The 12,438-nt window shown below is 52.1% G+C and overlaps 1 protein-coding gene across 1 annotated transcript; it reads left to right on the forward strand.

The window, feature by feature from the left end:
• Positions 1-7,358: 7,358 nt before the first annotated feature.
• Positions 7,359-12,415, forward strand: BAX (BCL2 associated X, apoptosis regulator). Its single transcript, XM_023749023.1, has 6 exons — positions 7,359-7,392; positions 7,952-7,983; positions 8,078-8,229; positions 8,792-8,927; positions 11,799-11,903; positions 12,311-12,415. The coding sequence occupies exons 1-6, from the start codon at positions 7,359-7,361 to the stop codon at positions 12,413-12,415; spliced, it is 564 nt and encodes a 187-aa protein (XP_023604791.1).
• Positions 12,416-12,438: the final 23 nt, after the last annotated feature.

Genomic DNA, 12,438 nt, shown 5'->3' on the forward strand with positions numbered 1-12,438 from the left:
ATGGGGGGGAATGTGGGAATAAAGAAATTTAAAGCCCTAACCGGTTTGGCTCAGTGGATAGAGCATCGAGGTCCCAGGTTCGATTCCAGCCAAGGGCATGTACCTGGGTTGCGGGCACATCCCCAGTAGGGGGCGTGCAGGAGGCAGCTGATCGATGTTTCTCTCTCATCGATGTTTCTAACTCTCTATCCCTCTCCCTTCCTCTCTGTGAAAAATCAATAAAATATATATTTTAAAAAAAATTTTTTTAAAGTTAGAAATGCAAAAAAATAAATAAATAATAAATGGAAAAGAAAAGAGTGACTAGAGCAGCCGTTCTCAACCTGCGGGTCACGACCCCTTTGGGGGTCGAACGACCCTTTCACAGGGGTCGCCTAAGACCATCGGAAAACACATACATAATTACATATTGTTTTTGAGAGTAATCACTATGCTTTCAATTATGTCCCATTTGTAACAGTGACATTGGGGGTCCCCCCCAACATGAGGGAACTGTATTAAAGGGGTCGTGGCATTAGGAAGGTTTGAGACCCACTGGCCTAGAGAATAGGTGCGGGGGGGGGGGAGGAGAAGGGGAGGGAGATGAAAGAGGGGGAGGAAGGCGGGGTCAGGACCACATTTCCCACATCTCCTGGAGCAAACACCTGCTTGTCTGTCTCCTCAGGAAACAGGGGAGACAGTACTAACCACCTTCCGGTGAGGATTAAAAGGGGCGGTGGATGAACAGCCCATAGCAGACAGTATGTTCTCAACAAATAATATTAGCTGATGGCCCTTCGCCTGGAGGTCAGGCCTTTCCCATATTGGCCTCCAGCAGCCTCAGGCCTCCCTTAAGGCACAGAGAGTCATTTCCATAGGAAAGAAGGGATTTGCCTTCACGAGTTGCTCGGTGGCTTGTTAGTAAAGCCCGGGTCCCATGCCCTCTGTACAGCAGGGGTGAGGTCATTCCCACCCAAATTACCAGCAGTGAGTGGACTATAAGGAGGTGCTTAGTCGGGCCGTTAGGATGAACTTTGTGCTCTTAGGCAAGATCTAACTTTCCCGGTTTCTATAGCAGTGAGTATAGGTTAGGTTATGCTGCAGTAAGAAACACCCCCCCCCCTAAATCTCAGCATAACAAGGTTTCTTATTTTTTATTTATTTTTCATCTTTATCCAAGGAGTGAGGATATTTTTCCCATTGCGTTTTAGAATGAATGGAAGGAAGGTGGAAGAGGGGAGAGAGAGAGAAACATTGATGTGAGAGAGACACATCGCTTGGCTGCTTCCCACACGCGCCCCAACGTGTGTGTGTGGGGGGTGGGGGTGGGGTGGAGATTGAACCTGCAACTTTACGGTGCACAGGTCGACATGCTAACCACTGAGCAACGCTGGCCAGGGCATAACAAGTGTTATATTTTGGCTGAGGGTTCTGATCAGTAGAAGTCTGGCACCTGGGCTGGCAGAGCCACTATAATCGAGAGTCCTGCCAGTCACTGTGGCCAAGGAAAGAAGGCTAGAAGGCTCTTTATTCTTAAGATACTAGTTTTTGTTTTTGTTTCTTTAAAATGTTCTTATTGATTTTAGAGACAGAGGAAGGGAAGGGGAAGAGATAGAGAGATAATCATTGATGTGAGAGGGAAACGTCAATCAGTTGCCTCCCAAATGCATCCTGACCAGAGTATGTGCCTTGACCGGGAATTGAACCTGCTACCCTTTGGTGCCTAGGACAACGCTCCAACCAACTGAGCCACACCGGCCAGGGCTTTGTTTCAGTCTTTATTTTATTTTTAAATATATTTTATTGATTTTTTACAGAGAGGAAGGGAGAGGGATAGAGAGTTAGAAACATCCATGAGAGAGAAACATCCATCAGCTGCCTCCTGCACACCCGCTACTGGAGATGTGCCCGAAACCAAGGTACATGCCCTTGACCTGAATCGAACCGGGACCCTTGAGTCCGCAGGCCGATGCTCTATCCACTGAGCCACACCGGCCAGGGCGAGTTTCAGTCTTTTAATTGTGTGGCAGAGATGCTGGGTGTCCCCTAAGTAACCACTCACCTGTGCTAGGAAAGCTCCATTGGAGACTTGGCTGCACAGCTAAGGACTACACCTCCCTGGCTCCCTCACAGCTAGCTTCTCGCCCTGTGAATAGCTTCTGGCCAAAGAGATGTGTGCAAGTTATGGCCTTCAAAGGCAAGGAGCGTGGCCTCCCCCTTAACCTCTCCCTTCCTTCGGCTGGCATGGGGTGGGGTGTTGGGCACTGGCTGGACCACCTTACCCTGTGAGATGGAAGCCCTGTGTTGTGGATGGTGGAGCCAAAAGCTAGAAGGACAGAAGGAAGACATCTCTATGGAGGTCGGCCTGCCCCAAGATCTGCCGGTTGAATTGGCAACTGGAGACCCAGGAGAGCTGATGTTTAGATCAAGTCCAAGTCCGAAGGCCTGAATACCGTATCAGGAGAGCTGGTAGTCTAGTTTTTTTGTTTTTTGTTTTTTGTTTTATTTCAGAGAGGGAAGGAGAGAGAGATAAAAACATCAACGATGAGAGAGAATCATTGATCGGCTGCCTCCTGCACACATCACACTGGGGATCGAGCCTGCAGTCCAGGCATGTGCCCTGACCGTGACCTCTTGGTTCCTAGGTCGATGCTCAGCCACTGGGCTATGTAGGCCGGGCAAGGTGGCGTAATTCTTTTTTTTAAAAAAATATATTTTTTTTTATTGATTTTTTACAGAGAGGAAGGGAGAGAGATAGAGAGTTAGAAACATCGATGAGAGAGAAACATCGATCAGCTGCCTCCTGCACACCCCCTACTGGGGATGTGCCCGCAACCAAGGTACATGCCCTTGACCGGAATCGAACCTGGGACCCTTCAGTCCGCAGGCCGATGCTCTATCCACTGAGCCAAACTGGTTTCGGCAAGTGGCGTAATTCTTGTCTGAAGGCTGGCAGCTCAAGACCCGGAAAGAACCAATGTTTCCGTTAGAATCTGAAGGAAGAAAGCTGATGTCCTGGCACTATGGCGGCCGGGAAGAATTCTTTCTCACTCAGAGGAGGGTCAGCTTTTTGGCTCCATTCAGGCCTTCAACGGATGGGATGAGGCCCACCCACCTTAGGGAGTGCCATCTGCTTTGCTCATCTGCCGACTTAAATGTTAATCGGACCCAGAAACACACAGAATAAGGTTCTGGTCACCCTGTGGCCCAGTCAAGTTGGCACATACAATTAAATGAACCATTATAATTCCTGACACGGGAACGTTAGTCACTGTTAATATCACTTGGGATTGCTTAGTCTTGGGCTGTTACATGAGAGGGAAATCAACTTCTGTGTTGTTCACGCCCGTTACATTAGCCTTTGCCAACGCAGTTGGATTGGTATGGCCACCTTATATTTTTCAAAGATGTCTCCTGTCTCCACTCACTTCCCCCAGTAAGAGGCGGAGTCTCGCCCTAACCGGTTTGGCTCAGTGGACAGAGCGTCGGCCTGTGGACTGAAGGGTCCCGGGTTCGATTCCGGTCAAGGGCATGTGCCTTGGTTGTGGGCACATCCCCAGTAGGGGGCGTGCAGGAGGCAGCTGATCGATGTTTCTCTCTCATGGATGTTTCTAACTCTCTATACCCTCTCCCTTCCTCTCTGTAAAAAATCAATAAAATATATATTTTTTTAAAAAAGAGGTGGAGTCTCGTCCCCCTTCCCTTGAAATTGAGTGGGCTCATGACTCACTTGTAGCCATTGGAACACAGCAGAAGTGACGCTGGATGACTTGAGGTTGAGTCAGGAAAGGTATGTAATTCCTTGTGAGCTGAAATCCTCTTGAACTTCAGCCATCATGCGAGCAGTTCTGCTTCCTTGAAGCCACCAAGCGGTGAGGAAGCCCAGTGTACCCCACACGAAGGAACCATGTGGAAAGCCGTGAGGCTCCATGAAAACAGGTGTTTGATCAGATCTTGATCAAATCCAGGCTAAGCCTTTCCCGATGTCATCAACCATAGGCCAATGGAAGATAATGAAATGACTGTTGTTTTAAACCACTGAGCTTTGGCCTTATTACTTACATGGCAATCGCTAACCAGAAAAACTGGTATAATTTTTACGGCGTGAGAGATCGATTCAGCTTTAAGATATCTAAGCAGAACTGGAACCCCCAAATCCTACCCGTTGTACAACTTTGGACTTGCCTCTGACCTCTGGCCTCTGACCTCCTCATCTGTACATAGGCTAATTTATCCTGGGTGTATTCGTTATCTATTGCTGTGTAACAAGTTGCCCCCAAACATTGTAGCTTAAAACAACAATAAATGTGTATTATCTCACACCATCTCTGAGAGTCAGAAATCCATGAGTGGCTTAGCTGGGTGGTTCTGGCTTAAGAGCTCATGAGGTTGCAGTCAGGGTGTTGGTGTGGACAGGTGTCATCCGAAGGCTGGACTGGGGCAGTAGCATGTGCTTCCAAAGTGGCTCACTCACATGGCTGGGGACTTGGTTCTGAGACACGTGTTTCTCTAGAGCAGTGGTTCTCAACCTCCCTAATGCCACGACCCTTTAATACAGTTCCTCATGTTGTGGTGACCCCCAATTTCACTGTTACAAATTGAACATAATTAAAGCATAGTGATTAATCACAAAAACAATATGTATTGTGTATGTGTTTTCCGATGGTCTTAGGCGACCCCTGTGAAAGGATCATTTGACCCTCAAAGGGGTCGCGACCCACAGGTTGAGAACCACTGCTCTAGAAGATGACGGCTAAAGTGTCTTCACAACATGGCCTCTGTTTCCTCTAATGCTAGTGGTTTACGGTAAGAGAGAGCAAGGCAGAGCTGCAGTGACTTATTATCTAATCTTGCAAGTTATACTCTGTCATTTTCACAGTGCCCTGTTAATCACACTGGTCAGTCTTATTCGGCGTGGGAGGGGTATGAAAACCTGGAGGTGAGACTCACTGGGCCCATGTTGGAGATGGACTAAACAGTTTCAATATAGCATCTTTCGTATTGTAAACAATTTTGACTTCGGAATTATCTAAAAAGTCTTCTCCCCTCTATTCATCAACTGTACTGTTTAGAGGTCTGTGGCTGCAATGAAACCCTTTCTTCCCTTTTCTGTTACTGAGGTAGAGGGAGAACTAATTTACTGAGTTCAAATAATCTATAATAATAAAAGGGTAATATGCTAATTGGACTGGATGTCATTCTGGATGTCCTTCCTGATGAAGCCGGGGCCAGAGGGAAGCCAGCCCAGGTCCCAGGTGCCAGAGGGAAGCCAGTGCCAGCAGCCGGGAGAAGGAAGGCCTACTCTGGCATGAATTTTCGTGCACCGGGCCTCCAGTAGTCACAGAAAAATGCAGCTTCAGAGTTAATAGGAAACATCATTTCCCCCAAGGACATGTTTTCTTACTCACAGAGAAACTGTTCTCTAAAATCATGAAGGGCCCAGCCGGTGTGGCTCGGTGGTTGAACATCAACCCAGGAACCCAGAGGTCAGGGGCTCAATTCCTGGGCTCGACCCCCCAGTATGGGCGTGCAGGAGGCAGCCGATCAATGATGTTTCTCGCTCATTGATGTTTCCATCTCCTTATCCATCTCCCTCCCCCTCTCTCTAAAAATCAATAAAAACATAAAAATAAAATAAAATCACGAAGTGTTGGAAATTCCATCAGTAAACATGAAACAGCCCATTCTTGCCTGTTGGATCTAAACCATATGACACAAAGTAGCAGCCTTGATTTTCAACCCAGGTGCAAAGCTGCCAAGGGATTCTGGACCCAGCAATACACTTCTCCATTCACCTTGTCGTTTCCAAGGGTACAGGACCCTGGAGGGATGCAGGACCCACCTGGTCCTTCACAGTCCACACCGGATGTTGACCCTGCTTTGCTCTGAGCCCACCATATAGCTGTCACCTAAATCCCACCCTTCCTCCAGACTCTATAACCCTACCTTCTCCTCCTGTGTCAAGATGCTCCATGGTGGCCCTAACTGGTTTGGCTCAGTGGATAGAGCGTCAGCCTGTGGACTGAAAGGTCCCGGGTTCGATTCCGGCCAAGGGCATGTACCTTGGTTGGGGGCACATCCCCAGTAGGGGGTGTGCAGGAGGCAGCTGATCGATGTTCTTCTCTCATCGATGTTTCTAACACTCTATCCCTCTCCCTTCCTCTCTGTGAAAAATCAATAAAAATATATATTTTTTAAAAAGATGCTCCATGGTTGCTGTTGTACGGGCTCCGTTGTTGCAATGGGTCCAATAAACTTGACTTTATCAGACTATGTTCCTGGTGACTTTAGGCTGATGGACCGGAACACCGATAATCTTCTATTGCCGTGGCTCCCAGCCACCTTTGGGACATAGATCCCTTCTCTTTTTTCGCCCAAACCCTTCATCATCTGACCCCAGCCTATTTTCCAAATCCAAGTTCCTTCTTCTTCTTATTATTTCTTTGTAAATGAGATGTAATAACTTCCATATAGTAAAGTGCACGTTTTATGTGTACGGTTCAGTGAATTTTTATTTATTTATTTATATTTTAAATATTTTTATTGATTTCAGAGGGGAAGGGAGAGGGAGAGATATAGAAACATCAATGATGAGAATCATTGATTGGCTGCCTCCTGCACACCCCCTACTGGGGATTAGGCCTGCAGCTTGCCCTCGATCAGAACCGAACCCAGGACTCTTCAGTCCGCAGGCTGACGCTCTATCCCCTGAGCCAAACCGGCCAGGGCGTGAATTCTTAAATATGTGTATAGCGAGAAATCACCGCCCAGCCCCACCAATGGCACATTTCGGGCACCCCGGGAGCCCCACCCTGTCTGTACCCATCCAATCTCTCACCAGAGATTAGTTTGGCCGCTTTCGAAGTTAAGATTTCCTTTATTTTCACATACACATTCACTGGCTTTCCTCATCCCAGGCGTCCTACCTCAGTGAATGGTATTTCTGGCCTCTGCTGTTCCTCTCTGTTGTGCGCTGGATGTTTCTTCTGCCCTGGAGGGTTCAAGCCACGCCCCAAACTTCTGAAAATATTGCAATGATGAACGAACGAATGAATGAATGAATGAATGGATGGATGGATGAATGAATGAATGGATGGATGGATGAATGAATGAATGACAGCTATACTGTGATTGCATTGGTGGCGGGTGGCATGGCGCCAGGACCAGCTCCTGAAGGGCCGTGCTGCTTGCACAGTCACGTGACGAGCGCGGCCGGTGCGGCGCAGTGAGCGGCGGCCCTGCGGGGCAGAGCCCCGCGGCGGCCATTTTGCGGGGCGGTCACGTGGCGCGACGCACGCTCCGCGGGCTGTCACGTGACCGGGGGCGTGCTGCAGCCGCCGGGGCAGACCCGGCGAGAGGCGGCGGCGAGAGCGGCGGTGATGGACGGGTCCGGGGAGCAGCCCAGAGACGGGGGTGAGGCGGGAGGCAGACGGGCGGGAGGAGGGCGAGCCCCCCGCCGGCCGGCCCCCCCCCATCCCGCCTGCGGGTCCCGGGGCGTGCGATCTTCCACGCACTCCGGCTCGGAAACTCCCGGGTCGGGCGCTGCCAGCCTCCCGCCCCCTCCTTCCCCGAGGTCCCCTGGCTCTCTGGCCTCCGCGCCCCGATCCCTTCCTGCCCGGGGCTCCGGGACCCCCGATAAGCTGGGGACCCCAGAATTCAAGCCCCCCGGGGCAAGCCCGGGCTTGTCGCCGGCGCCACTTCCTGGTGGGCGGGGCGGGTCTCCCCGGGGTCCCCTCGGGCCGGGATGCTTTCAGGGTTCCCGGAGTCTCCCTTCCCGGAAGAATGCGGGATGCGGGCCCAGGCTCCCCGCCTTTCTCCACCAGGGACCCCGTTGTCCGGGCCACCAATCACTTCACCTTCCAGGGACACTGACCTCCATCAGGGGCCATGAGCCCCCCCAGGCCCCCCAGGACCCATGAGTCCAGGCACCTCTTCCCTCCTCTCTCCTCCAGGGCCCACCAGCTCTGAGCAGATCATGAAGACAGGGGCCCTTTTACTAAAGGGGTGAGTGTGAGGTCTGATTATTGTGGAGCGGATTTGAAGCGTGACACCCCCCCCCCCCCGGGCTGACGGTGCCCCCTCCTCTGTTCCCCTCCAGCTTCATCCAAGGACCAAGCAGAGCACATGGGGGGAGAGGCGTCCCCAGCTGCCCCTGGGGCCCAGGGTCCCCCAGGATGCATCCACCAAGAAGCTCAGCGAGTGCCTCAAGCGCATTGGCGACGAGCTCGACAGTAACATGGAGCTGCAGAGGTGTGGCCCCCGGAACCCAGGAGTCCCAGCCCCCGGCCCCCCCTTCCCTGAGGAGCACTGAGTCCAGGTCCACAGCCCCCGGTTCCTGCAGACCCAGGGGTCCAGGGCCCGCCACCCAACTCAGCACTCTGACTCCCAGCCCGCCCCTCCCTGAGGATCTTTAAAAAAAAAGAAAAGAAAATAGATTTTTATTGATTTCAGAGAGGAAGGGAGAGAGAGAAATATCGGTGATGAGATGGAGTCATTGATGGGCTGCCCCCTGCGTGGCCCACACTGCACGTGCCCGGACGACCTATGACCTCCTGGTTCATAGGTCGTCGCTCAACCCCTGAGCTAGGCCGGCTGGGCCCATAGGATCTTGAAACCCTCCTTCGGGGGGTCATTTTCATTTCCCCACTTTCCTAAATGTCCACCTGGTCCCTTTCCCCTGCGTTGGCTTCTTGCTTTTCGTTTCAAACTGGCCTCGGGCCTCAGTTTTCTCATGGTTGGTCTATGGGGGGGATGCCACGGTTTGCATGCTCCGCCTGATCCCCTCCGCCACCGGCTCCCCTCTCGCCTGCAGGATGATCGCGGCTGTGGACACAGACTCCCCCCGAGAGGTCTTCTTCCGAGTGGCGTCCGAAATGTTCTCCGACGGCAACTTCAACTGGGGCCGGGTTGTCGCCCTCTTCTACTTTGCCAGCAAACTGGTGCTCAAGGTGGGTGGCTGCAGGGTAGGGAGCCCGGGAAGGCTCCCCTCAAACCCGCGGGGGACCTGGGAGGTGTGGCGTCAACCCCTGTGGCAGCCCAGACGGACCGAAGGAGATAGCTATGAGCCCGTTGTCTGCTCCTTCATTCATGTATTCATCCAACAGATATTTATTGGGCCTACTATGTGCCATCGTGTACTCCGCACCCAGAATGCAGCACCAAACAAAGCGGGTTAGGTCCCTGCTCTCGGGGCGCTCACGTCGAGCGACAGGTGCTGAGAGGAGTAAGCTAGGGTGATGTGGTTTGGGGCGAATTGACCAGGAAAGACTTCTCAGGGGAGGTGACATGAAAGCCCAAGTTGGAACGACAAGAAAGATGCAGTGACATATAAGGATTGGGGGAAAGGCATCTGGAGCGGGCACAGCAAGTGCAAAGGCCCTGGGGTAAGACCAGACCTTATGGGTTGAGGAGGCCCTTGTGGTTAGAACCAAGTGAGGAGGGGAAAAGGATAGGAGATGAGGGCAGGTTTTGAGGGGCCTGATGGGCCACTGTAAGGACTTCAACTTCACTCGGAGTGAGATGGAGTGATTAGCTGGTTTTATTTTATTATTGTTGTTTTAAATATGTTTTCATTGATTATAGAGAAAAAGGAAGGGAGAGAGAGAAAGATAGAGAAAGATCGATGTGAGAGAGAAACAGCGATTGGCTGCCTCCTGCACGCACCCGAGGGGGAAGAGCCTGCAACCTGGGCGTGTGCCCTGACGGGGAATCGAACCCGCAACCTTTCAGTGCACAGAGGACGCTCACACAACCGAGGCACCCCCGCCAGGGCAATTGGCTGATTGTAAACAGGAGAGTGAGGTGACCTGATTTATACACTTAACATATTATTCCAGCAAGTATAGCAAAATGTTAATTGTAGAATCTAGGTTGCAGGCGTATGGTTGTTCACTGTGAAATTCTTTTAACTTTTCTCTGAAGATTCTCATGATAAAATATTGAGGGAGGCCCTAGCTGGTTTGGCTCAGTGGATAGAGCGTCAGCCTGTAGACTGAAGGGTCCTGGGTTCGATTCCTGTTCAGGGCACACGCCCGGGTTGCAGGCTCAATCCCCAGTAGGGGGCGTGCAGGAGGCAGCTGATCAATGATTCTCTCTCATCATTGATGTTTCTATCTCAATCTCCTTCTCCCTTCCCCTCTGAAATCAATTAAAATATATATATTGGGGAAGGGAAGCTCAACAAATTGGCCATTGTGAGTAGAAAAAGGGATTATGGGACAGAAGGGCAAAAGCGGAGGAGCTGGGGTGGGGGCACCTGTTATAGACAGTCCCTACAAACAATGACTGACCTGGACTCAGCTAGTAGCACTAGAGGTGTGGAAATACACATTTTTTAATATATATTTTTATTGATTTCAGAGAGGGAGAGGGAGAGATAGAAACATCAATGATGAGAGAGAATCATTGACCGGCTGCCCTCCCACGCACCCCCCTACTAGGGATTGAGCCCGAAACCCAGGCATGTGCCCTTGATTGGAATCGAACCCGGGACCCTTCAGTCCACAGGCCAACACTCTATCCACTGAGCCAGACTGGCCAGAGCTGGAAATAGATTTTTTAAAAAATATAATTTATTGATTTTTTATAGAGAGGAAGGGAGAGGGATAGAGAGTTAGAAACATTGAGGGAGAGAAACATCGATCAGCTGCCTCCTGCACACCTCCTACGGGGGATGTGCCCGCAACCAAGGTACATGCCCTTGACCGGAATCGAACCTGGGACCTTTCAGTCCACAGGCCAACGCTCTATCCACTGAGCCAAACCGGTTAGGGCAGATTTTTTTTTTTTTAATATTTTTATTGATTTCAGAGAGGAAGGAAGAGGGAGAGAGAGATAAAACCTTCCATGAAGAGAGAGAATCATGGATCAGCTGCCTCCCGCACACCCCCCACTGGGGATCGAGCCCGCAACCCATGCATGTGCCCTTGACCGGAATCGAACCTGGGACCCTTCAGTCCGCAGGCCGACGCTCTATGCACTGAGCCAAACCAGCTAGAACTAAAAAAAATATTTTTATTGATTTCAGAGAGGAAGGGAAAGGGCGAGAGAGATAGAAACATCGATGATGAGAGAGAATCACTGATTGGTTGCTTCCCGCATGACCCACACTGGGGATCGCGCCTACAACCCGGGCGCCCTGACCGGGAATCGAACCGTAACCTCCTGCTTCATAGGTCGATGCTCAACCACTGAGCCACGCCGGCCGGGCGAAATAGACTTGTGTTTGTGTTTGGGATATTGAGCTAATGAATGAGGTGGAATGTTGGCGGTGAGGTGAGGGGGACAGCAGTCATGGTGATGGTGGGCTGGGGACACCAGGAGGGGAGACGCAGCAGACAGAGTGGGAAGCGGACGTTCGGGGAAATGGAGAGAGGCCATGTATGCAGGCTGTGGAGTCATACCTGGTCTGAAGGCCAGAAGAGCCCTCTCTGGGGACGTGACCTTAGACCCGAGGTTGGAGGGATGAGGGAACGTTCCTTTGGTTGAGGCCCGAGTATCAGCAGGAAGCGTTGGTGGGAATGAGGATGGGAAGGGCGTGAGGCCCCGGAGAGCAGCCACCCATCGGATTATGTTCCATCAGAGCCTCACTCAGGGCCCGCGGGCCGAGCTCTGCCTTCTGCTTTACCCCCGGGCGCTGGGGAGCCAGGGAAGGTGTGTGGGCAGGGCAGCTGACAGTGGCCGGTCCAGGCGACAGTGTATGAAGCTGGTTCTGACCGAGGGGGAAGGAGGCTGCGGGGCTGCAGGAGGAGGCAGAGCTGAGAAGGGGGGCTCGAGGCGCGGGGGACCAGCCTGCTCCTGAGGCCCACCCACTCCCCCAGGCCCTGTGCACCAAAGTGCCTGAGCTGTTCAGGACCATCATGGGCTGGACACTGGACTTCCTTCGAGAGCGGCTGCTGGGCTGGATCCAGGACCAGGGCGGTTGGGTGAGGCCCCAAACCCCTTCCCTTCCTCCGGAACCCCCCCCCCCAGCCCACCACAGTGGTGCCCCCTGCCCTCTGCATGTTCACCTCATCAGATGTGGTCTGTAAATGCATTTCCTCACCTATCTGATCAACCCTTGATTCCTCGGGGACCTGATGACCTTTTTGTGACCTTTGACCCAATGACCTCTGACCTCCCGGTGACCCCTGACCTGCCGCCTACTCCCTGGTGCCTCCACTTCTTCTGGAATCCTCAAGTTCTGTGATAACCCTTTGACCCCAGCTCTTGAATACCTGTTAGTCTTCGGCCCTTTGCCCCGGCTCCCGCCCTCTGACCTCTTCCTGACCCCCCCCCCCCCTGGCCTGGCCGGAGGCTGCATCACCGAATTGACCGATGTTCCTGTTCCCGGGACGGCCTCCTCTCCTACTTTGGGACCTCCACGTGGCATACCGTGACTATCTTCGTGGCCGGGGTGCTTATCGCCTCCATCACCTACTGTGAGATAATGGGCTGAGGCCACCTGCCCCCCCTGGACTG

Source organism: Myotis lucifugus, unplaced genomic scaffold, assembly GCF_000147115.1.
Source record: "Myotis lucifugus unplaced genomic scaffold, Myoluc2.0 scaffold_2433, whole genome shotgun sequence".
Taxonomy (NCBI): Eukaryota; Metazoa; Chordata; class Mammalia; order Chiroptera; family Vespertilionidae; genus Myotis; species Myotis lucifugus.

Excerpts from the sequence above, each read along its gene's own strand:
- BAX (XM_023749023.1), top strand. The coding sequence starts at position 7,359 with ATGGACGGGTCCGGGGAGCAGCCCAGAGACGGGG. Across the intron at positions 7,393-7,951 it reads GGAGCAGCCCAGAGACGGGG|ATCATGAAGACAGGGGCCCT; the intron begins GTGAGGCGGGAG and ends AGCTCTGAGCAG. Across the intron at positions 11,904-12,310 it reads TCCAGGACCAGGGCGGTTGG|GACGGCCTCCTCTCCTACTT; the intron begins GTGAGGCCCCAA and ends TCCTGTTCCCGG.